General features: G+C 39.4%; 1 protein-coding gene across 2 annotated transcripts in view; it reads left to right on the top strand.

The window, feature by feature from the left end:
- The window catches only part of glra3 (glycine receptor, alpha 3), a 56,054-nt gene extending 34,920 nt beyond the window's left edge, over positions 1-21,134 (top strand). The window contains exons 7-10 of one of the 2 annotated variants that reach the window (XM_088341647.1): positions 4,727-4,941; positions 10,080-10,226; positions 11,879-12,007; positions 16,027-21,134. In XM_088341647.1, the coding sequence (XP_088197773.1) occupies positions 4,727-4,941; positions 10,080-10,226; positions 11,879-12,007; positions 16,027-16,347 (812 nt within the window). In that variant the 3' untranslated portion in view covers positions 16,348-21,134. The remainder of the gene's footprint in view (positions 1-4,726; positions 4,942-10,079; positions 10,227-11,878; positions 12,008-16,026) is intronic. The other variant, XM_088341648.1, reaches the window with a different exon arrangement.
- Positions 21,135-24,870: the final 3,736 nt, after the last annotated feature.

Raw genomic sequence — 24,870 nt, 5'->3', positions numbered from 1 at the left:
TTTTGCTTTATTATTGTATTGTTCTCAGCTCAGGGATGCTGCTGGAAATGTGAATTTCTCTTCGGGGATGAATAAAGTATCTATCTATCTATCTACCAATAGGAAGGTCACAAGTGACGTGGATGGATGGTGTTATGGGTAAACTGGAGGAAAGATGTCTCAATATAGTGGAAGCTAGAGCTCTTGTTGGTGATAGGAATGAGAGGGGAGGTGTTTTAAAAGGATAGTGGGATGTTTAGATGTGTTGTAAGGGATGTGTGTATATACAGTATAAGTCAGTATGGATGGATGTATGTATGATGTGGTAGGGGTAAACCAGTGAAAGCTGTCGGGCCCTGCTGTTGAACAGAAGTGTGCTGTGTCACCGTGACCCGAGTGACATGGCCGCTTTCTTGTGTCCTGTTCCATCTGGAGGGACGAAAGCATGTCCAACTAGGGTACCGAGGTGCTTAACTTTTTGGGTTGGCCATGGTCCAAATGTTTTTGTGTTTTTTTGCTACTTTTTCCCTTTTTTTCTTTTCTTTTTTTTTTTTTGTATGTGTTTGTCTTGCGGTCGGTCACCCTTCTCGAGGGATATGACCAGGGTAGATGGATAGAGAGACTGGAACTCAGGGATAGGTGCACAGGGTCTGCCTCGTGTGTGTCTAGACCAGGGGTCTCCAACGTGTTGCCCCTAAGGACAGCTAAGATGCCTGTTCTGAAAATAGCTCACCATTATACTTTTCTATTGAAATATTTTTTCTCTCTGGTTGACTGAGTCTGTTTTACCTTACTTCCAATAATTAACCGGTTAATAACACGGTAACACCATAGTAATACCATGATTAGTTATTTAAGAAATGTATAGCAAACTGGGTGCCCTGTTTGCTATTCAGTAACAAAAAGTAGCTCTCAGCTTGAAAAAAGGTTGGAGAACCATGGTCTATGGCAAGGGTTCCCAATAGGTCGATCACGATCGACCAGTCAATCGCAATCTCAATGTGGGTAGATCGCGGGGCAATGGAGACTCTCCGTTGCTTTGGTTGTAATGAAGTTTTATCAAGTGATCATCATGCGTCAAAATGAGGCATTGTTTTTCTCTTGCGAACAATACTGTTACTGCGTGCCCGCAGGTCAGCAACAATGCGAGAGCAACGTGGCAAAAGCTTCTTCCACTTCCGGGGCTCCGCTCTCGACGAAAATACACTTTCCTCCGGGGACACATAGGCTGACATTTCTTTTGTCAATTCTATCGTCTCCTCACTAGAAAATATGTTACTTGATTGGCATCTTACCATTTAGAACGCATGGGAAACCACACATGGGCACAAACCATCTCCAAAAAACGTTCAAGTTACTAAGCACTCTATGCTACAGAGTTTCCTAGTTGGCCTCTAATTGATACCTTCTAAATTCAAGAAATAATATAAAAATGAGTGGGGGAGCAGGACCATGTAAGAAGCCAAAAAACTACAATTTTCACAGTCATATTTAAAATGTGTTTGCCTAATCTGCATAGCATTGCTATTCCAGAAAAGAGAAATGTGTAGCGGTATTTTCCGACTGTTGATAAAGACTACAACACTGATTTTCCTTTAAAAGCAAGCTGAGAAAGTGAAAGGTGAAGGAACTCAAATCACAATTATCAGTGGAGCTGTAATTTTTCTAGCAGTTGACCACAAAAGCAAAGGCAACCACTGAAGAATCATTTCAGAATTGAAGCACTTGATTACTAGAACTTTTTTGGAGTGGAAGATACAATTTGGAGATTACAAGCCGACATTGATCTGAAGTCCAGGGCTCAAGGAGAGTTCTGGGACTTAGTCAGAAAGGAAAAGTACCTCAACATTAGAAATGTGCGACTTGACTGCATTTTTCAGCTCCAATTATTTATGCAAGTCAGACTTTTCCCACATGAATATAATAAAATACTGTTCCAGCTTGACTGAAGTTCATTTGGTGCTTGAAGATGGCCAGCAGCAGCTACTATTCTAACTACGTATCCCTGGCCGATAGTGGGCACCCCTGACAAGGCCACTTTAGGAAACCTTGACAAGACTTATGTGAGGTCCTTCTGGAGGTTAGGTACTTAGTCCGCACCGTTAACGGTGCTCAATCGGGCTGCAACACTGATCTATCTAGAATACAATGGATATTCGTTTACTTAAATTAAATTAAAAATACCTCTTACCCTATGTATACACTTGTAACTAAAATGTTTCAATACTTTAACGGAGGTTCAATCACCTGGTTCATGTTGTCCCAAATGTCTTGTTCCGCAGTCTAGACACACAAAGCAGGCGGTTTCTGGTCCCCTCCTACAACACAAGTCCCTGCGGTTTAAGCGAACAAGATGTTTCCTAGCTTCTTGTTGTATATTCCTAGGTTCTTATATATTATACACGGTCATAAATATGTATAAATGCCTTTTCTAATAGTACTTGTTTTGTTTTATATTTGACTTATTGAATAATTTCTAAGGTTCTTGAATGCAATAGATGCTCATACTATAAAATATTCAAGTTCTGTATTAACCGTATGACCAGTTTTATAGTGAAAGGACAAGAGGTGTATTGGACATTTATGGATTTAGAGAAGGCATATGACAGGATAGATCGAGAGGCATTGTGGCAAGTGTTGAGGATATGTGGGGAGGGAGGCAGGTTATTGCGAGCTGTGCAAAGTTTGTAAGAGGATAGTAGAACTTGTGTGAGAGTGGGGAGTGAAGTGAGCATGTGGTTTCCGGTAAGAGTGGGTTTGAGGCAAGTGAGTGTTATGTCACCTTGGCTGTTCAATTTGTATATGGATGGAGTGGTGCGTATTAGAGCAGGGAGAGCAGGTAGTGTGTGTGTGTGTGTGTGTGAGGGTGGGTTGCATGTAAGTCAGCTGTTGTTTGCAGATGATGCCACTTTGGTGGCTGACTGAGAGCTTTTTTAGTCAAGTTTGATACCGAGTGTAAGAGAAGGAAGCTTAGGTTGAATGTAGACAAGAGTAGGGGAAAGAAGTGTATGAGAGGGGGTGATCGAGGTGGCTTATCTTTTGTTGAATGGTGTAAAGTTGCAGGAGGTAAGTAGAGGAAGTAGAAGGTGCTGAACGGATTGTTTAAATGTAGAGATCTGTGAATGGATGCACAGTGAGGACTGTATGAAGGTGTGGTGGTATGAACAGTGATGTATGGCTCAGAAGCCTAGGCATTGCGAGAAAATTTGCCTACCAAGCTTAATGTCTTTGAAATTAGATGTTTCCGTAGTGTGTGTGGAGTGACACGACTGGATGGGTTAACGAATGAGGAAGTAAGGAGAATAACTGGTGTGGTAAGTAGCTTGCTGAGAGGTTTGATGAAAATGTTCTGAAATGGTATGGACATAGGGAAAGAATGAATGAAGGCTGTTTGACTAAAAGGAAATGTAGTGCAGAAGTGGTGGGGAATAAAGTGAGAGGAAGGCCCAAATATTGTTGGATGGATGATGTGAAATGTGCTCTGGATGTGATGTTGGTTAATGCAATGAATGCAAGAGTGCGTGCTAGGACAGATGTGAATGGCGAAGGATGGTTAAGAATGACTGATATCAAAGCACATGATGTAGAGGGGGTAAACCATGTTTAAGTGTGGGCTTAATATTCTGTGTCAGGTTGGGAAGAACAAAAGGGAATGAATTTAACTATGTTGTTGACTAGAGCTACCCCCCACGAGGGGGATATAGTTTTGGTATGTAGATAGGCTAGATAAGCTGTCGAATAGTTGTCAAAGAAAAAAGGAAGATGACATGGATGCAAGAAAAAGTGAGAGAGCATAAATAATGGGGTTTGGACCTGGTTGCACATAATCTAATAAATTAATTATGAATACTAGAATTTTCTATTTAAAATCAAAGCCATCACCTCTTTGCCCTTAAACTAAGCATTGGCCAGAGAGTTAGAGAATTTCTGTATACGAGGTTATTTATTTTATTTAAACATTTTTGATCGCTATACAAAGGAAAATCCAGTTCACAAGCAGTCCCAGAAGCTACCACTAGAGACCGCGTGAGGTTGCTCACCGCTTGAGACTGCGTACTGCCAGCATTAGCTTATCCAGTTTGCGCAAGTAAACTACAGGCTAAAATAAAATAAAAACAGTGCTGTAAAAACGTTTGGTGTGTATGTTGATTTAAAATTACAGTAACTTTAAATTTTGGTGTTCAGTAAGTGTTTACTGTATCAATCTCATACTTGTTAACCTACGTCAATTTCTCCCCTTGTTAATGATTGCAAATGCTCCTTAATAAGCAATAATAAACCTTAAAAACAACGCAGCACCTACTCATACCAAAACAGATTATGTGGAATGCCGCAACAATATTAGAAATCTACTTCATCTGCTACCAGTGATTGAGATGATCTGAATTACACCCAAAATCGGCAAGAGATCGGTCTTTTTAAAGTTTTTTTTTTCTTCGTCAAACATTTTTTTACTGCGTACTCAATGTAAAATTATCAAAACATATATAAAATAAGGGACAAAGTGTAAATTGACAAGTATGCAATCTCAGTGACTCTTCCTTTCAAGCCCTCCACCTTTCCTCCACAGCACGAAAACATGGTCACTTCGGCACTCGTAAAAAAATCTTTTTTTATTTCAACTTAAAAATAGAAATCTGATCATTCCAGATACTGTTCTCACCACAAGCACCATACTTGATTGACTGAGTTGCATGGACCCAAAATATTAACCAATACATTGCATTGTGTATCTGCCATGTTTCAGGCAAATTTACTTGTATTGAAGTACGCTTTCACTTGGAGCGTCAGATGGGCTACTACCTGATCCAAATGTACATCCCGTCCCTGCTGATTGTTATTCTGTCCTGGGTATCCTTCTGGATTAACATGGATGCGGCCCCGGCCAGAGTGGCGCTTGGAATCACTACTGTCCTTACAATGACAACACAGAGCTCTGGCTCCAGAACCTCACTGCCAAAGGTCAGTTTTGGAGATTTTATTGCAATGTTTGACATGGCTTTATTGCATTCACATGCTTAAAACTCTTTTTCAAAAATCTTATAAATCAATTTGGATGCTATGGCAAAATCTTGAAAATAGCTTCCATCGCAGATGTTTAGTTGCTGTATAGTTTAATGCAGCGCTTCTCAGCTTTTTCAATTTTTTTTTCATGTCAAAGCATATTTGTGACGCCCTTAATTACAAGGTGTCTCAAGGGCTGCACAGACCACAGAATATTGCAAACTACAGAGTATTATAACACCATCCCCTGATCTAAGACATACATGAGGGCAAAGAAAAACTCAAAAACCTCAACATGAGGAAAATGAAGAAACCCTGAGAAGGGACCGCACGAGGTAAAGTTAGCATTATTGACAACAATTATGTCAATGCTTAGTCAAAGAGAAAAATAATGGTTGCTTTGACTGTAAATAGAAATGAATACTATTCATAATTACTGGATACTTACAGTGTCTAGTGAAAGTATTGGCCCCTCAAACACTATTAGTCATATTACCACATTTCAGGCTTTAAACTTAAAGTTAAAAAACTAATGATTAAAACAGGTTAACATTGATGGCAACAACTATGTCAATGCTTAGTTAGAAAGCAGAAAAAATTGGCGCTTTGATTTTAAAGATTCATAATTACGAAATACTTACAGTGCTATGCACAAGTATTGCCCCCCAATGAACTTTTTGTCCTATTGCCACAGTTCAGGCTTCAAACTTAAAGCTAAAAAACTGAAAACATTTTCTAAGTCAACAACATCGTGAAGTGGGACCAGATAATATCAACATTTTATATTAACAGCACAAAACTGAAAAGAATGCAAAACTACGCCCCACCCCGTGTTCTCTCAGCTGGCCAAATGACTCCAAAGGTTCCAATGTCCACCTAAATGACTAACAATGACAGAGTGCAGCTGTGTGTCATTAAGTCTCAGTTTAAATGTACCTGATCTATGATGGGCTCCGAGAAGAACAGACAGCATTATGAAGACCAAAGAACACACCAAGCAGGTCTAGGATATTACATTTCCTGTAGCACTGTAAAGCAATATTATCAAAACGGAGGGAGCATTTAATCAATGCAAACCTACTTAGGCCTGGCCGTCCCTCTAAATGTTTGACCCAAACAAGGAGAACATTATCTAGAGAACCAACTAAGAGACCCATGAAAAAAAAAACATCTACAATCAATGGTTTAAAACTATAAACATATTAGAATGACCAAGCCAAAGGTTGTGGAAAGATCTGAGAAATGCTGTTTTTTATTTTTCCATTTTCATCTTTCTGTGCATTCATACTTTACTTCCTTTCTCATTCGTCACTTGTTCAACAGATAATACAGCTATTTAATACAAAACTTTAAATTCAATCAAGTATGTTCAAGAACCTTCGGAAATATAAAATAATTGGGCTGGACAAGCAGCACGGTAGCGCAGTGGTTAACGCGTGTGCGGCACAGTTCTGATGTCGTAAAATCGAACCTTCCTGTGTGGAGTTTGCATGTTCTCTCCGTGCTTGTGCGGGTTTCCTCCGGGCACTCTGGTTTCCTCCCACATTCCAAAAACATGCATATTAGGTTAATTGGTCGGTCCAAATTGTTCCTAGGTGTGAATGAGCAAGTGAGTTGTCTCTCTATGTGCCCTGCAACTGGCTGGCAACCAGTTCAGGGTGCCAGAGGACAGCTGAGATGGGCTCTAGCATCCCCGCGACCCTACTGAGGATAAGCAGTGCAGATGATGGATGGATGGGCTGGACAACAATTAAAATATTTGATCGTTTATCATTCCCTGAAACCTTAGATTAACTATGATTAATCACATCTCAAAATAAAAGAACAAAAAACGTTTACTTCTGTTAAATCATCATGACTCTTATTCTTTCTGCTTCTTTTCTCTCACACATGTACGCACATGCATACATGCACACACGAGAAGAGATCGACTTACATGCACACATGACAGAATTGTATTAAATATTAAATGCTGTCATGAGAATGGTGGCCTACTTGCCGAAGCTCTCACCTGTACAATAGCCAATAAACCCCTTTCTGTGTTTGTAAACAAGTGCGACAGAGCCAAGCTGCACGCGGATTGTTGAGGCAGAATGGCGATATTCATGTCAGTTTATACCTGCCAAATGACAAAGATCGTAACATCTTAAATAAGCACAAAGTATTAGTGGACTGTGCAGTTCACATCTACGCCTTCAGCTCTATGAGCCAGCTCTTAAAAGTGGAATTTCCTATTTTATTTGTGAGGACGCTGGTGAAGTGGAGGTGATCTGGGGCGACCGTGGCTCACACCGCACACCCATTTCTCTGGGTCTGAGGATGGCGGATGCTGCCACCGCCGAGTGTAATTCACTCGGGGAGTTGGCAACATGGACTGCATGAGAGTGTGAAAGCCATACATAAAGCCTGTCTTTTTAATCGAAATCGAAGTTAAACAAGACTGTATATTGCGTGCCGAATATATATATTATATAAAATCTAAATGTCATCAGTAAATTTATAAAAGTCTGTGTGAAATGTCGTATAGACATGACTTTTGAGCATGTTGAAAATATTTAATTTTGCGAAATGAGGTTTTCTCTTCCTAATCATCCGTCTCTCATTTTCTCCGTTGCTAATTTGGCTGTTCATTTCAACATAAGCTTTATGGTAGAGCATATAACAGTTTTCAATACATGTGATATTAGGAAGATTCCTGTTTTGAATCCCTGTCTAATCTGAATAAAAGCAGTCCGTTTACATAGCAAAGAAATGGCATCAGTAGGACGCTAACGTAGCTAGTTAGCACTAGCTAACTTATTTTTTTAAGTGTCTTTGACGTGACTCGTGCCTACTTAACATCAAATTGCTTGGTAATACATCAGATGTACCTTGAGAAAAAATGTTTGATGCAAATCCTGGAAAACTTCAGGGCTGCCAGTGTTGCACCTCGGCACAACACGAGTCTTCAGTCTATTTGCAGAAAAACATCGCCGTCTTCTTTCTTCATAAAAAAGGATACAATTCCAAATCAGCCTTACAACCTTGCCCTTCTCACAGCAATAAATAACCATCGTGGTGGTTAACCGTATATTTTATTGTCGATATTTGTTTCAATTCAAATCGTAGTTAAAGTGCTGACTTGTTAGGGTTCTTCTGCTGTCCATCATGGATCTCATTTGTTGGGGACGTGCAATGTGTATAAATATATACATATATATATAGATATATCCACATAGAAAGAGGGGTGAGAAGGAGACAGAGAGCCTTTCAGTGTTCTGGTATCTCGTATGCATGAGGAAAAATCTGACATGAAGCACTTTGTTATGTAAGCCTTATTAGCGCGCTCATTTCTCTCACACATACTGTACGCATACACCGGCTAAAATTTTGTGCACGTGAGGGTGTGTTAAGGAGCAAGGTGGTTTATCATGTTCCCAATGCCAAACAGAGCTTTGCACTTCACTACGGTACGCATGTCTGAATACAGCAGAATTTCATAAAAAATGGAGGGGCACATTCGCTGACACTGCAGGCATCAGTTGTACAACAACTTGTATCTTGGCCAAACTCGTGTCATAAATGCTTTAAGATTATTTGTCGGAAACTGACAATTACTAGGGAATGTTTCACAAAGAGGGGTCAGAAAGACCTTTGAATTCTGAAAAACTGTAATTTCTACTTCATTTAAACCTTATTTCAGTTAACCCCCACATTTTTGGCCCCAAAAAGAAGTGCGTTAGTCTAAAATGAATTCTCTAGTTATTAAATTAACATTTTTATGTATATGCTCGCATATAGACAGACCCCCTAAAGCTCATTTTTTGAATAGCCACATAATAAAAGAAATATGAGAATATGTGAACACCAACCTGTGGAAACAGTTAAGCCCTCATATTTCTTGGCTAATGCAATCTCAAGAGCTTGCAAATGAACATGTAGCTGAGACATTCCATATCCATTTTGTTTTTGGGCTTCAAACAATTCGAAGATCTCTGTCTCCATTGCTGTCAATGTTTATATATCCCTTGTTCTCATGTTTGGTCTAAGGTGCAATTTGTAGCGATGTACCTTTTCACCATATTTAACACAGTGTGTCATATCTGAGGGGTAGGATCTGAATCATAAGAGGACGGTTCCTGAGAGACCAATCCATTTTTCCAACCGTTCTAGTAAGATATTATGGTCCACAGTGTCAAAGGCAGAACTAAGGTCCAGCAGCAGCAAGAGTGATGAAGCGCCAGAGTCCATTGCCAGTAAAGATCATTGGTTACCTTAGTCAGGGCTGTCTCACTAGAGTGGTTAGCCCTGAATCCTGATTGCATAGATTCAAAAAGATTGTTCTGTGACATAAAATCATTCAGCTTCCGTGCCACAACTTTTCAAGTACTTTAGAGAAAAAACGGTAGGTTTGACACAGGTCTGTAATTACATCAGCTTTCTGGATCAAGGTTGGGTCGTTTCAGTGTATGTTTAATAACAGTGGGCCTAAAAGCCGCTGGAACTACAGCTGAGGAGAGTGCGGTCCCTTCTCAAGGTTTCTTCATTTTCCTCATGTTGAGGTTTTTGAGTTTTTTCTTTCCCTCATGTAGGTTTTAGATCAGGGGATGATGTAATAAAAGTCTGTTTTGCAATAATCTGTGGGCTGTGCAGCCCTTTAGACCTTTTGTGATTAAGGGCTATAAAAATAAACACCACTTGCCTTTTTTCTGTTGTCTGACATTTTTATCTGGACCAAACTTTTTTTGTGCTTCCAGTTGTGCTTGTTACTTTAGCCGTCTTTATAATTTTAGCTTGAAGACTGCAGTATCTGACAGATGTGTATTGCCAAAACAATCTTACAAAAATGAACACACTTATTCTGTGCTTACGTTTGCCCGATTGGTTTCCCGTCGGTTTGTTGTTCCTGTATAGGCCACGCCCCCTTCCCCATTCACTGCCTACAATTGGTTACTGGTCACACACATACATGCCAACTAATTTATCCCGTACAAAAACCTAGAGGGTTTAATTGTCATTGCACATGCTTAAGTACAAAACAACCGATTTTAATCACATGATACTGAAAACTGCTGACTTTTAAAAAATGTGTCTTTGCTATTGCGCATATCTCGCAGGTCTCCTACGTGAAAGCCATCGACATCTGGATGGCCGTGTGTCTCCTGTTTGTCTTCTCTGCACTGCTGGAATATGCTGCAGTGAATTTTGTTTCAAGGCAACATAAAGAGCTGCTACGATTCAGGCGGCAACCCAAAAAGAGCAAGGTATTTTGAGAAAAATGAAAACCCTCCTTTTTGTGTATTTGCATCCAGATGGATAGTTGTTATCTCGGTCATGTTAAAGACCTCAGATTTAGAGTTACATCCCGGTGATATTGTGTTAGGATTGCCTGCAGCAAGATGACACGAGCTTGTCAAGCCTTCTCACTAAGTGTGTTTCTTCACCTCGTGGTTGTTTTAATGCATGTTTCTGCAGCATGGCAGCGTCACCGTAGTTGTTTTGTTTTTGGGTTTGTTGTTTTCACAGTTCGATACCAACCTCACTATCGTGCATGAATCTTTGCAGGCTGAGAGAATCAGCATTCAGTCAAATGCAAATAGCATGCGTAATTCTGTTCAGTCAAATAGTAACGTGGCCGTAAATAATTGTTAGAGAAAAGCTTTGCGATTCATAATTTCTATTTTTGTTAAATCCCACAACAAAATGGTTGTAGGGATATTATATTGAAATTATTCCTTAGGGTTACATTCTTGTGTTTCCTTGCAAACACATTCTTTAAGGGGACATTGTGTAATATTTGACCACTAGATGTCGCTGTATAGAGTAATGCGACTTAAAACAAGGAAGAGTCCAAACTACTGAGACTCAAATTGACCAAACTGCAAGATTTTTTTTTTTTGGGGGGGTGGCAGTCATTTGCAATTAAATGAAAAAGAAAAGAAAATAAAGGGAAAAGGGAAAAATCAAAAGATGAAAATAAAGCGAACAAGAAGAAAAGAAGGTAAATGGAAAAATAAAAAAATGAAAGATGTAGGGGGAAAAAAATGAGAAATAAGAGGGTAAAGAAAAAACAAGACAGGAGGAGGAGGAAAAGTTTGAAAAAGACGTAGGGAAACAAAGCAAGGAAAAAAAGTAGAAAGACTAAGAAGAAAAAGGAAAGAAAAGTGAATGAAAGTAGAGAAAAGGAGAAAACTAATCAAATAGTAGAAAGAGAAGGTAAAAAAGAAGGAAAATAGTAAGCAAAAAATTCAAAAAGGAAGAAGTAAAGAAGAGTAGAAAACCAGGAAAAAGAGAAAAAATAAATAAATAAAAAAAGAAGTATCGTATTTTTGGCTGAGACATTCAAAAGGTATTTGAGGGTACCCATAGCAGCAAGATGGCAGACGATCAAGTTCTCTTTTTTTCATGTCATGTAAAATCGATACAAATTTTAAAAATGCATCTATTTTTTATCATTACTCAAATAAAAAGAAAGTGTTCAATAAATGATTTTTTATTAATCACTAGGATGCGCTAAACAATACACAATGTCCCTTTAGAAATGTGACAAAAGGAATTGATGTAATTATAGTCGATATTTCAGAGCAGATATTTTGTATCTCAAAAATAGACTGACTATCTCGTTAAGAGGAAATAAACTCCAACTTGTATGCATAAGTATTATAATTGGTTTCTATTGTAAAAAATAAAATATTTTACTCTAGTAGTTAATCGTATGTATGCGTTCTGTTTCCGATTAGACATTCAAAAATAAAACGCAAACAATTCCTATCACACCTATTGACGATGTGTTCGACATTGACTGAATGAATGAGAATGCTTACCCCATACTTGGTATTAGATGTTTTGTTTTGCACCTTCCCCCTTCCCATTTTGGTTTCTCTCAAATGATCACTTGCATGCTGTGGACTGGTAGAACAGTGGAGGTGCAGTTGATGCCGATGATCTGGCTGAATCCCTCCATCGTGCTAACATTGACAACGGCCTCAAGGGATCAGTCCCTCTGTATGGATCAATGACCAACATCTACAGCACCAACTACAGGGTAATGAATGGAACAATACACGGAGGGTGTCTGCATGTACCTGCATTTGCATGTAGTATGATGCAACTGGTGTATTGGGCATTAAGGGGTAAAACTGTAAAGGAAACGTGTAAAGAGAAATTACTCAACTGTCTATTTAAAAGAAGTTACCGTAAATTATGGACTACAGAGCGTGCAGCTGATTAAAAACGGCATGCTCAAAATTAAGAACGAAACTCAAATTTAATCTTTGTACAAGTTGCACTGGTTTTGAAGCCACAAGATTAACTCATTCAGTGCCAGACATTTCTTTCAAATGGGAAATGCCTACTCATTTTTTAAGGCCGAGAGGAAATTTCGCTTTTTAGCTATATAGGACACATAAAAAAGCCTGAACCACCATCTTTGATTAGAAGAAGAGTATACTTCTTTTACCATTGTCTAGGAAACGGTTAAAAATTGTGGTTTCTTGAAAATCCAAGCTAACCTGAGAAAAACGGATATTTGTAAAAAGATGCAATTCAAACAACTTTCACTTGGGTGTTTTTTTAAATACATAAATTTGTGATAACGACGATATTTTAACAATGCCTTAGATAGTTACAAGGGCACATTGATTGCGAAATGACATTTAATTGCAAGAACACCAAACTTTGCGAGAACTTTTCTTCCCCAGATGTTTCCAGTGACATAATCACATGATTCAGGTCATCATGGCAGTGGCGAATGTGCACGAAACGTCTTCCCTCTCTACCCCAACAATGACGAAGTGACTATCTTTTTTTAGAAGGAATAATGCTTTGAATCGTTACTGTCTGTACTTACATCTTCAATTCCTCATCACACAGCGCGTACACGGTATAGTGACCGCCGTTGCACCGCCATACAGTGTCCTCGAATGGACGCAGGAACAGAAACGACGAACGAAGTGTGTTGACAAAGATCTGATCAAAGCCACTCCTTCCATTTAGTGGGGATTTATTATACGTATATCATTCACACAGAGCCTTGAAATTGTTAAAAATGTATATATATATTTTTATGGTGGATGCAGCACATCCTGTGGAGAATAACGCACCACAGGACTAATCTGTTGTAGTATACCGCCTCAAGGTTAACTTACATTAAGTTTGATTACGCTGCATTTATTTCTCTCTTTTTACTTAGAGGTTTGTAGTCCAGAATTTATGGTAAATGCTGTGACAAACATTTGTGACATATTTATCTGCTTGTATCAGAAGTAGTCAAATGTAATCACTTAGGCCTGCTTTCCCAGGATCCTAATAGCGTGAGCTGAATCGTATGTTCACACTGATATTGCATGCTCCGAACATGGGGCATGTTACACGCCATCTAAATAGGATTGGTATCTTTTATTTAGATATCGAAGAGCACTTGCTAAATTGCGTGCTAAATTATTCCTGCAGATTCGATGCACTGTTGACAAAATGTAAAACATTCTTGGCGATAAGTTCAAAGTTTAGTAGACACTCAAAATAAGGAGAGAAGGCAGCTATGGATTTTAAATTTGCAAAGAGAGTGAGCCCAAATTTTAGATAATAAATTCCAACGTGTTCTAAAAGCCCTAACCTGAACCCTTTCTTTTTATTTAATCTTCTAGGTACGAAAGCAGATCCGCCCTAAAGGGTGTGGAAATCAACAACAGTGTGCCATGATAGTCAAAACAAACAAGAATCTATGCAATCTCCTTTGAAAGGTGTCCAATATTTAAAACAGAATCTTAGATATTTCAAATAGTATGTTTTTTTTATCATCAAAGAAGTTTTGGGCTCAAAAGGTTTGTTGATTGGAAGTCTTATTGAAAGAGGCAAACCAATATAATATAATCAGGTAGAGAATACAACAATGTTGCTCCAGTAAAGTAAAGAACTGGATAAAATCAGTATTTCCCTTGAACTTAACTAGAGTGCATAGCAGTTTATTGCATCCACCCACATGTCCTACATCAGTGTTGGGCAACCACTGGCCCGCAAACCGGCACTAGGCTCTGTAGGTTGTTTGTTACCGGGCTGCATAAAGAAAGAAAAAATATCCAGAGGCTTTAATCAAACAATGATTCGTCAGTCGTCAAATTGGGTGCTGCGGAAGTTCAATCCGGTTCACGCCAGTGAGAGCACCATACCCTATCTACAAGCTCACTTAAATTGTAAATATCATAGCAAAAGGCATTAATTTGTATCTCAACACACAATTTTAATTCATGGTACAACGTTGAACAACATTGTATTTGCTGAACTTTTTCCCATAATGCTCAACTACAAAAGCAGCCATGAAGAAGGCACAGTCGATTGAAGCCATGACTCCTTAATGGCTCAGAGACAACACTTCAATCAAAAGTTCCCAAACTATTGATTATTTAGTTTTTTGAAAAATATTTGGACAAAGATAGTTATCTTTAAAAATCTATTTTCTTAACACTTTTTCAATAACTTTGCACAGTAATATTATGTAATATTCCTCCATATTTTAGCAACGATAATCGTCGCTAGACCAAACTGCAATACATTGTATGAAATGGGATTTGAACCTAGGTCGTAGCGGTGATGGCACCAACACTTTATCATCAGTGGTATACATTTCATACAAATAGGCACTCAAATTGCTTTTATTATCACACTGTTTTACTCACACTGCCAGAAACACTGATTTGCATAGTGCATTCTCATAGGTTAAAAAATCTCCACTTCTTCTTGTTGCGAAAGACAAACGGAAAACTGTCTTTCAACAAAATACTACTTTTTGTTACTAACTAGAGCTAAGGGTATCTCATTTGGTATGCAAGTCTAAAATAAAAACTCACTATGTTGTTACCCTGTTTATTATTAGGGTAACTATTGATAGTAGCGATAATACTCAGTCAACCACTAGAAAATCACAATTATAGATCATTGGTTAGCTATTTTCAGAACAGATCAACGAGCATTTCAGCAGTCCATGGGGGGAACCACATTGGAGACCCCTACTATACATGCTCTTTACATATACACATTAAATCTTGAAGTTATTGATGCAATTGTGCTGTTTTATAATATTGTCTATTTTATGTATGTTCTGTAGAAGCCCTTCTGGGGACAGACGTTGAAAATTAGCCTTGACTAAACTAATCTAGTATGGGACTTGAGTTTACAGAGCATACTTGTCCCTTTTCAAAAGAACAAAACTTAACTAACAGAATGCACTATGCAAATCAGTGTTTCTGGCCCTGTGAGTAAAAATAGTGTGATAATGAAATAAGGTATAGTGCCTTTTCGTCATCTGTGCCACTCGTGGTAAGATGTCGGCACCCTCGACGCAGTAATGATAGATAGATAGATAGATAGATAGATACTTTGTTCATCCCGAAGGGAAATTCACATTTCCAGCAGCATCCCTGAGCTGAGAACAATCGAAAATAACACGGGAGCTGCTGGAGTGGCTGCCATTCGTGACGGCGCCGGAAGAAACGATTCAATTTGAATCATGTACAAACAAACAAACAATTGAATCATGTACAAACAAACAAACAAAATATTTATGTTTCAATAAGTGCGTCCTTTGCATAATTTGTTAGCATGAAGCTGTTAGAATTTATCCATTAGCATGACTTGTTAACGCGTAGCTGTTATCCTAACTCATTACTTGTAGCCGTTAGCATGATTCGGCGGCATATATTCATTAGCAAGTATCTGTTGGCATAACCGTTAGCATATAACATTAGCATGCATAAATTGTTAGCATGAAGCCGTTAGCATTTACCCATTAAAGCGGGTTCAATTCCCGTTACAAACACTATTTTGCTATTTTAATCAGCCATACTTATCGACTGATCAATCGTTCCACTATTTTATGCCGCAGGTGTATAAAAATCCCTAGTTACACGGTAACTCTTACTTTAGTCTGGTATAATCCGGTGCGCTTTATTCAGAAAACTATGACAAAATTAATACTCTTTCGGGGAGAGCGCCTTATAGTGCTGAAAATACAGTACTTTATTCTCACTTAAGGCAACTAACTTTGCACTGAACCCTTCTGTCCAACAGGAAGTGGAAATCCACGAGACCAGACTGTCCTCCACAGATGCAGTTACCTCCACTCCCAGCAACAGCAAAGACTCCAAGACCACCAGTAACAATACGGCCACTGCGTCGAACACTCAAGGGTCTGCAGCGAACACGAACGCCAACCCCCAGGGTGTCGCTTGTAGAAGCGGGAAAAGTACTGAGGAAATGCGCAAGTTATTTATCGACAGAGCCAAAAAGATTGACACCATGTCGAGGGCCGGTTTCCCCCTCGCCTTCCTGTTTTTCAATATCTTTTACTGGGTTCTTTACAAGATACTTCGCCATGAAGATTTCCAGTAGGCGGTGAGAAAGAAAAACTGTGTAACTCAGGGGTCGGGAACCTTTTTGACCCAAAGAGCCATACAAGCAAAATCTTTGGATTTGATTTATTTATTCACTTTTTTACCATACCACATATTTTAAGACACAATTCATTTCACTGTGACGTGAGATGATTTGATAACATTTGAAATAAGAAAAATGCCAGAGACTGTGTCCCATATAAACACTTTAACCCTGTCTGCCTCCCACAGTAACTTGAGATCGTTGAGGCTCATTTTGACGTCCATTTATTTATTTTATTATTGATTATGGTTTCAAAACAAGGTGCAAGCAGAGATCTTTTGTAAAAATGTCATAAAATACTGCAAACGAAGATACTGGCGTATTTACAGTCTGTACAGTGTTGTGTGCATAGCTCCCAAATCCCCTCCCCACCCCCCTACTTCTCACCCAATCAAAATGCTCTGTGTGCTTGGCTGCCCTTTTTTTTTTAGTTTGTTCTATGGGTTTTCATTATAAAGTGTCTCAATAGCTTCTATACAAAAGATTCTTTGGCGAGGTTTAGCCAAAATGGGGTCTGTTGGTGTGACACCTTGACTGTAAACTGTAGTTGGGACTGTGCCCTTTACATATCAGATTGAACCACTCATATTACCAGTGTTATGTCGGCTATGCACACATCACACTCGACTTTACACTAATCAAAACTGGAATTCTTTCAAAGAAATTTGTGTGTTCAGGGTCATGAAAAGAGCCATATCTGGGTTGTGAGCCATAGGTTCCCGCCCCCTGGTGTTCAGTATAGCCACTATGCACACACAAACTAAGATGCACTTCTAAGCATGGACAATCTTTTGATTCCCGGTTCACAACATTTAACTTCTCCTTTATTATAACCTGTTACCTCAAATTTCCAAGGTTTCCACACATGTGCATACGTGTACAGGCAAATGAAGTACTCTTCTATGTGAAATAATCTAGCGTTGAAGACAATCAGCATACTTCCATAAGTCGACATTGGTTTTATATGTGGTTGCATTTTCACTGCCGCTTCTAAAACCCCGTTCTGATTTAGTGCCTATTGTTTGTTTATTTTTATTGTTACTATTCTCAAACATGTCTCATAACACAGTATTTAGTTCTGCAGCTATGTACTCGTGTACGGAACGGATGCGGTGGAGTGGCCATAAAGCACACATATCAAAATCAAGGCCTGGGGGCCGGATGTGGCCCGCAAGAAGATTTTCCGCGCCAGGAATTGTTGAGTATTTTTTTCACTTTACGTTAAGATATTGTTTATAGTTAATATATTTTTGCACTTTATTCTAAAATGCATTTTTTTGTATAAAATAAAATAAGGGATGGCGAAGGGGGCTATAAGGACTAACATAGCAAGCAATTCAAACCGACCATCTTTTTGTGAGGTGTCATAAATCCTATTGGATTGGTTGATTGTTATGAAGAGTGTAAAATGCATTAAGTTGAGTTACAATGGTGATGTTCCTGGAGCAATGCAAGCTTTGTAGTATTGTAATTTTTTTCTAGAGCCAGAGGAAATTTTCATATCACTTGATAGGGGTGGGCAACAATTTTGGTATCTATCCGATCCAAGGAAGTGCTTGGCTGAATCGATCGATACGAGCCGATGTGGAAATGTCATGATCGTTGAATAATGGCACTTTTCCCCTCTTGAGTTTTGTTTATATTTACAATAAACACATCACACAGATTTTAGGCACCAAAATTATTCATTTTTTAAAAATTAAATATAAATATTTCTCAGAACAAAAGCCAAGAAAGCGAAGCAATAAAGCAGCAATGTAACGAAAATACAAATACTGTATAAGAATGTCATCTAGAGAACTAAAATAAATAGATAGATACTTTATTCATCCCCGTAGGCTCATTCACACTTCCAGAAGTATCCTTTTGTTGTTTATTAACAGGAGGGCCTCATGGTGCTGTGTTGTAATTTAGCAACAGCGGAGTGGATGATGTCACACGCTAGGCCAAAAGTTTGACGTCCCTGCAGCAGATGGAAATCTTTGTGCCCAGGGTTACACCACCTCGTGTTCAGGTAGATAGCGAGTCCACCTCCTCTCCGCTTCCCGCAGGCTTTAGTGTCTCTAACAGCGCTGAAGCCAGGTAGCTGCGGGTAGCTCCACATTAGCGTGCGGGATGCTAGACGTGAGCCACGTTTCTATAAAACACAGCAAACTGCACTCCCTGTACGCTTTGATGTTTTTCACCAGCACAGCCAGTTCGTCTGTCTTGCCTTTCATCGCATAATGTTTGGGGGAAGATAGTCAGTAATGCAAATAAAGTGTCAATTGCCTCTCGTTGGCTCCGCTGCTATAGCATACCTGTCAACTTAAGCCAATTGCTCCTTTTTAGGGTTCCGTCAGGTCTTAAAAACTTGAAAGTCTTAAATTTAATGACAGCAGATTAAGACCTTGAGACCGTCTTAAATTTTGGTTGCAAGTCTTGAATTTAACCTTTTAATGTCTTAATTTTACCACACACAGTCACCTGTCTAAGAGACATGGATGCTAATGCCGCAGCATGTCTAAAAATTTCAAAATTATTTTGCTACCGGAGACTGCACAAAGTGGTCCCACCAAATAGGACTTCAATCCATAAACTCACTTTCCCTCCATTGAATGCTTTCCGTGTTTTTGTCCGCCCGGATGTGTCGATTTCTACGCTACACGGAAGCCGCCGCCAGAGAATTAAAAATGAATGAATCAAAGCTACGCAAGTCTGAGGAAACTGAAAAGAAATTCCAACTTATTAATCAATACTTAAATAAACCACAACCAAACTTAGTTTTGCGACTGCTGTATTATTAAATGCGCACAATTGTCCGCTTGTCTGTGTTGTGCTGACAAATGATCCAACCACCCCCATGCATGAAAATGTCCTCCATCACGGCGCAAACGTTACCTAAACTTCTCCGTATCCAAGTTTTAGGGGAACGTAATAGAACAGCAAAGCAAGGGCGCATTAATACCTTGTAGGCGTGAGGGAAATCTTATCATGCAATCAGAGGGAGCGGGTGCCCTCTATCAGGGGTCTGTCCCCGCCTCCTGCGTCTTTATGCCACAGTTGGTGCAGAATTCGTCTTAAATTTCTTTGGATCAGGTCTTGAAAAACTCTTAGTCTTAAATTTCAATGCACCGATCCTTAGGCGAACCCTGCTCTAGGAATAGTTGCAATTTCCATCATTAAGCAATTATTAACCTTACAAACACATCTACTCACAGCAACACAAACTGTGTGGAATAATAACAGAGACATTTTCTGTAAATATGTTTTTTATATACCAAATAAAAACCATCTTTTCAGCTTCTTTCTTTGTTCCTTACGTGGAGTAAATTTACTGTTGTTTATTATACATGCAAGATTTTGCTGACATCCTCTATTTGTTCTACAAATGGTTTTACTCTTTACCAGAAACCTTCACATTTTAGCTTAATTTGGGACAAGTAAGTTTAAGAAAATGGTCCTGAATTAATATTGTTCTACGGCATACACAATTTGAAATCTTGCAAAAACGCTTAAAACATGGGGAAAACGTATAAGTTGACAGGTATGCCATATTGACAACATATGTACAAGGGTTTTTTTTAGGAACAGTAACACGCTCACATTTGGGTTGCCGCTCGTTTCTCTGTGCAGGTCGAGCTTTTCATGTGTTTATGTAAATGTGCCGTGGTGCCACAATAGCACACCCCTAATGTGCACTTCGCTGTGCTTCCTTTTTAGATCTCGTCATTGGGCGCATATGTTTAGGTCTCCTGCTATCAAGGCAATATACAGCAGCAGGCCGGGTGGGGGGAGGTACCATAGGTGTGCCTGTCAGTTACAAACTCGGGCATAAACGAGTTGCCAAGGGCGGTGGGAGAGAGAGGGAAGGGCTGCGCTATCTACATAGAGAATCGCCCCTTCGAGAGGGTCGATCCAGGACAATGTTATCGATCGGATCCAAGTACTTGCTTAGTAGTGATAATATCGATATTTGGGTCGATCTGCCTACCCCTATTTCTTGAGATGAGAAATCCCAAGGGAATATGAGGCCACTTTAAATAAACCCACTTATTTAAGTTCAGTGGCAGATACTACTTACCTGCCATTCAGTTTTTCACTGATATACTAATCTACACCAAACTGACATTTAGTGTCCTTTAAGGACCTTATTTAGCAAGGCTCACCTTAAAGCAAAGCACATATGTTACTGTTTACAATTGAATAATTTGTATTTTTGGGGGTATATGGTATGGTATTGTCTTTTAGTGTTGTATGTGTTCTTGGCCTAGCTGGTGGACGGACCAGGTTTTGTCTCCCGTACACAGCATTGTTTAAATTTTACAGGTTGTTTATTTTTGTTAATTATCCAAGGTCCAATAGTCTTTTTCTAAGGTGGCTTTTTCAGAAAAAAATATCGGAATTATGTGTATTATCCATTTGAATTTCAGTGCTCATGTCTCTGCTAAACATTAATGGCAGCCCGTCGTTATACGAAATATTTGTTTTTGAAAAGAATCCAAAACTTTATTTATATTGCGCAGACATTGAAAAATGCACTATCAAATGCAGATTTTAATTTTTTTACATAAGCAAAATATCTCGAGACCTATTTTGAAGTACCAGCACAGAAAATGAAACGTCAATAACGACGATGTTAGCGAAGCTTCAATGTGACTATTCACAAAAATTGACAGTAGTGACACAATGCCAGCAAGTGTCTTGGTGTCTTAATGATTTGTGCTCACGTGTTTATGATGAATAAATGATTTATAAGAAGCTATAGTCTTCGTTTCATTGTACACAATAATCAGGCTACTACACATTACTTGCTTTTTCTGGTTTTATTTTGGTGTCCGGCTGAAATTTTTATTGTGGAGGGCAGTTCGGTTTATCCACATGCTATTCAGAGTTTGAGTCTTTTATAATTAAGCTTCTGCTATTGAATGTCTCCTGGAATTCAGGGTGTTCCAAAAGTTTTGAGCATTTAGAAAAAAACATATTTCCTAACCTATGTAAGATAAGTCTTTTAATTTTAAACTTAATTACAATAGGTTTTAAAAAAGGCTTTAGTTTTATGAGATTTCTTGAGTCAAGTCATTTTTATTTGTATAGCCTTTAATCACAATCACCTTAGATTAATGACCTGAAGAGGCATTTTGTGTGCTTGGATTTTTAAAAAAAAACTTAATTATGCATGAGCAGCATGGTGGATGAGTTGTTAGTGCGTCCGTGGCACAGTTCTGATGTCATGGGATCAAATCCAGCTACCAGCCTTCCTGTTCGGAGTTTGCATGTTCTCACGCTTGGGTTTCCTCCCATATTCCAAAAACATGCATGTCAGGTTAATTGGCATTACTGATGTGACTCAGCTCATTTGGCGCCAACTGTTGCGGGTTCTGATTGGCTCCCTGTCAGTATTTGAACCCAGTCCTGTCTGTCCCTTGTTGTCAGTCCGTCTGGGAACCTCAGTGTATACTAGGCAAGCCTTTTCTGACCCTGACTCCCACCTGTCCTGTTTTTGCTCCCGTCTGTCTCCAGCTACGACCTTTTTTGTCCCCGACTACGTCTACTCTCCCGTTCTGGCTTACGACTCGTTTCTGACCCCGACCACACCTTGCTCTCCCTGTCCCGGCTACCGACCAATTTTTTTCCATCCCTGACACCATCATTGCTCGCTACGGAAGATCCACTACCATGTTCGGATCACAATCAGTACGAGAGCGACTTGCTTCCCGCGTCCAGTGAGCATCGGATCGCGGGCGCTGCCCTTCCTCTTTCTTTACATAAAATTGTGAGAAACCGTTACGCGATTGGGTCTACCGTGTGTGCTGGTCCTGACATTAATTGGCTGGTCCAAATTGTCCCTAGGTGTAAATGACTGAGTTGTCTGTCTCTGTGTGCCCTGCAACTGGCTGGCAACTAGTTCAGGGTGTCCCCTGCCATCTGCTTGAAGATTCCTGGGATGGGCTCCAGCCCCCCGCGACCCTACTGTGGATAAGTGGAGCAGATACTGGATGGATGGATGGTAGAATTATGCACTTTTTAGCAGGAAATTCTGAAAGGGGCCACCAGAGAGCCATTGTGAAATGGCATGGCAAATTCATAACAGATGGGTGCTAATGCCCAGCTAAAAAATCGCCTCTCAACTCCAGAAGATGTGATTGAACAAGTTCGAACTTTCAATTGTAGCTCCCTTAAATTCATCAGACGAGTGTCCGACTGTTTAGTGTGTCTTAAGAAAACGAATACTGCACACAATGCCTATATAAGCTAAAGTCCAACAGGTGCAGAAAACTGATAAACCACTCTGTCGAGAAATTTGCATTGCAATGCAACAGAAGGTGGAACATGACTGATTTGACCACCTGCTTGTTTTTAGCAATGAGGCAACTTTTCAAGTAAATGACAAAAGTTAAAAAGCATAACACTCGCTTAACCATCAGTGAGAACCGATATGAACTTCTTAAGCATCAGCAAAATTCCCCAACGGTGACCAGGTTTTGTGCTTTGTCAAGGAAAGTCTACTGACCATTCTTCTTTGAAAGCAACAGGTTCAAGGGTGAGATGTACCTCCATATACAGTGGAACCTTGGTTTTCGAACGCCTCTCAGTTCGAACAAATCGGAGTCCGACCAAAAATTTCGAGAAATTCTTGCTTCGCTGTTCGGTCAAAAAAATCGGAGTTCGAACGCCGGTAATGCGTGAGTGCGTACGCTAGGGTGCCATCCTGAGCGGCGTACAGATGTAGTTATTGCGTGCGGACGTGCTTTGTTTTGCTTTCGCTTTTAATATAGGTGTACGAAGTGTTTCAGCCCCTAATTATGCCTCCGAAGAAAGTCAGTGCAAGCAGCAAAGGTGCTACAGGTGAAAAAAGAAAAGTAGTGCGTACAACTGTTGCATTTAAGAAAGAAATAATAGTACCACCGTCCACCTGCGCCTTCTGCTGACCACCACAAAGGTAAGAAATCCTATTTATAATTCTTTATCCTTTTTTTTATTTTTACACGTTCATGTTAGCGTAATCTTTTGTACGGAAGATTACGATAACGCGAACGTACAATTAGCCTGGGTTAGCTTTGTTTACGTTAAACATTCAGGGTGTTGGAACGGATTAAAACGACTTACATTATTTTTAATGGGAAAAACTATTTCGGTGATTGAACAAGGTTCTGGAACGGATTATGGTCGAGAACCGAGGTTCCACTGTACTGGAAAACTGGATAGTTAAAGTAAGTGAGAAGGATATTTTGTTCGCCATCATGTGGACTCTATGGAATAAGGCATTTGCCTTTCAGTCGGCAACACTAAATGTTGAAAGAGACAAAAATATATCTTTGTCTAGAGCCGCAAAAATATAAAAACCTTATTAGATACAGTCTGTTTTCTTCCTATCTATATTCATCAGAAAATATTAAGAATTTTTTACCATTTGCACTTTTACAGAACCATATATTTTTCCTTTATCAAAGAAATGTGTAAAAAGCACTAGTGTGTTAAGGTCTGACATACCCCCTACCACCAAAGGGCCCCAACTGGAGTTTGAACTGGGCTGTGTTGGAGCCCGCTGGTGGTAGGAGGTATGTCAGACAGGGTTGGGTAGGGTTACTTTAACTTGATTACTTTCAATTACTTTTGGATTACTCCAATACCAAATATGCTAATAAAAGACAAAAGAAATTAAATATGAAGAAAATGACTCAATTTTGTGCAGGCTTGGGGAGTAACGGAACACATGGAACGGCAAAAATGATGTTGGCAAGCTGTTTGGATTTATTTTCATTATATTTCTGTGGCATTTTATGTTAGTTTTGCCGGAGATCAAAGAGATCAAAGCCAGGAGAGAAAGCTTACCACGTGTTGTGAGTCATCATTTGATTCATATTTAGTTTCTTATGTCTTTTATGAGCATATTTCGTAATATAGTGCATCAAAGCAAGTGAGCCGTTTGAGAGTCGGCTCTCTAATGAGTTGAGCCGAAAAAGCCGGTTCTCTGAAAAGAGACGGACTTCCTTTCACTACACAACTACCACATGAAATCCGATGTTTTTTAAGACCACAGTATTTCAAATGTACTCAATCAACCCCGCCTGTTGTTTTCAGATCAGAATGACTTAGAGCGTTTTAATTCAGGTTCCGCCAATGCGACTCGATGATTGTATCGAAAGAAAATTCAAAACTATGTTGTCATGTAGGCCTACAGCTCTGCTTTCTGACTGTCGGAATGATGCATGATGGGAAATCCCCAGGCGGCAGACGCATGCGCACAGTAGCATCAAACCGCTCGCTTCGTTTGCAACGGAAAAAAAAACGATACCGAGATAGAGGCTACCGCGGCGAACTCGTTTGACTCGATTGATTTGAGGTTTCGTGATAGTCTGTGTTTCCCGGATGGTACCCATCATTGACAAATTTGCGTTTTTCCATACAGATTTTCTTGTACGTGGTACACGTCTCAAAATGCATAATAAACATACTTTGTACGGCAAAAACCTACAGGTTGACAGGTATGTTGAC

Source organism: Urocampus carinirostris, chromosome 8 (assembly GCF_059441175.1).
Source record: "Urocampus carinirostris isolate Australia breed hairy pipefish chromosome 8, RoL_Ucar_1.0, whole genome shotgun sequence".
Classification (NCBI taxonomy): Eukaryota; Metazoa; Chordata; class Actinopteri; order Syngnathiformes; family Syngnathidae; genus Urocampus; species Urocampus carinirostris.
Note: the sequence above shows the minus strand (reverse complement) of the source record. Positions and strands in the feature narration are given on the sequence as shown.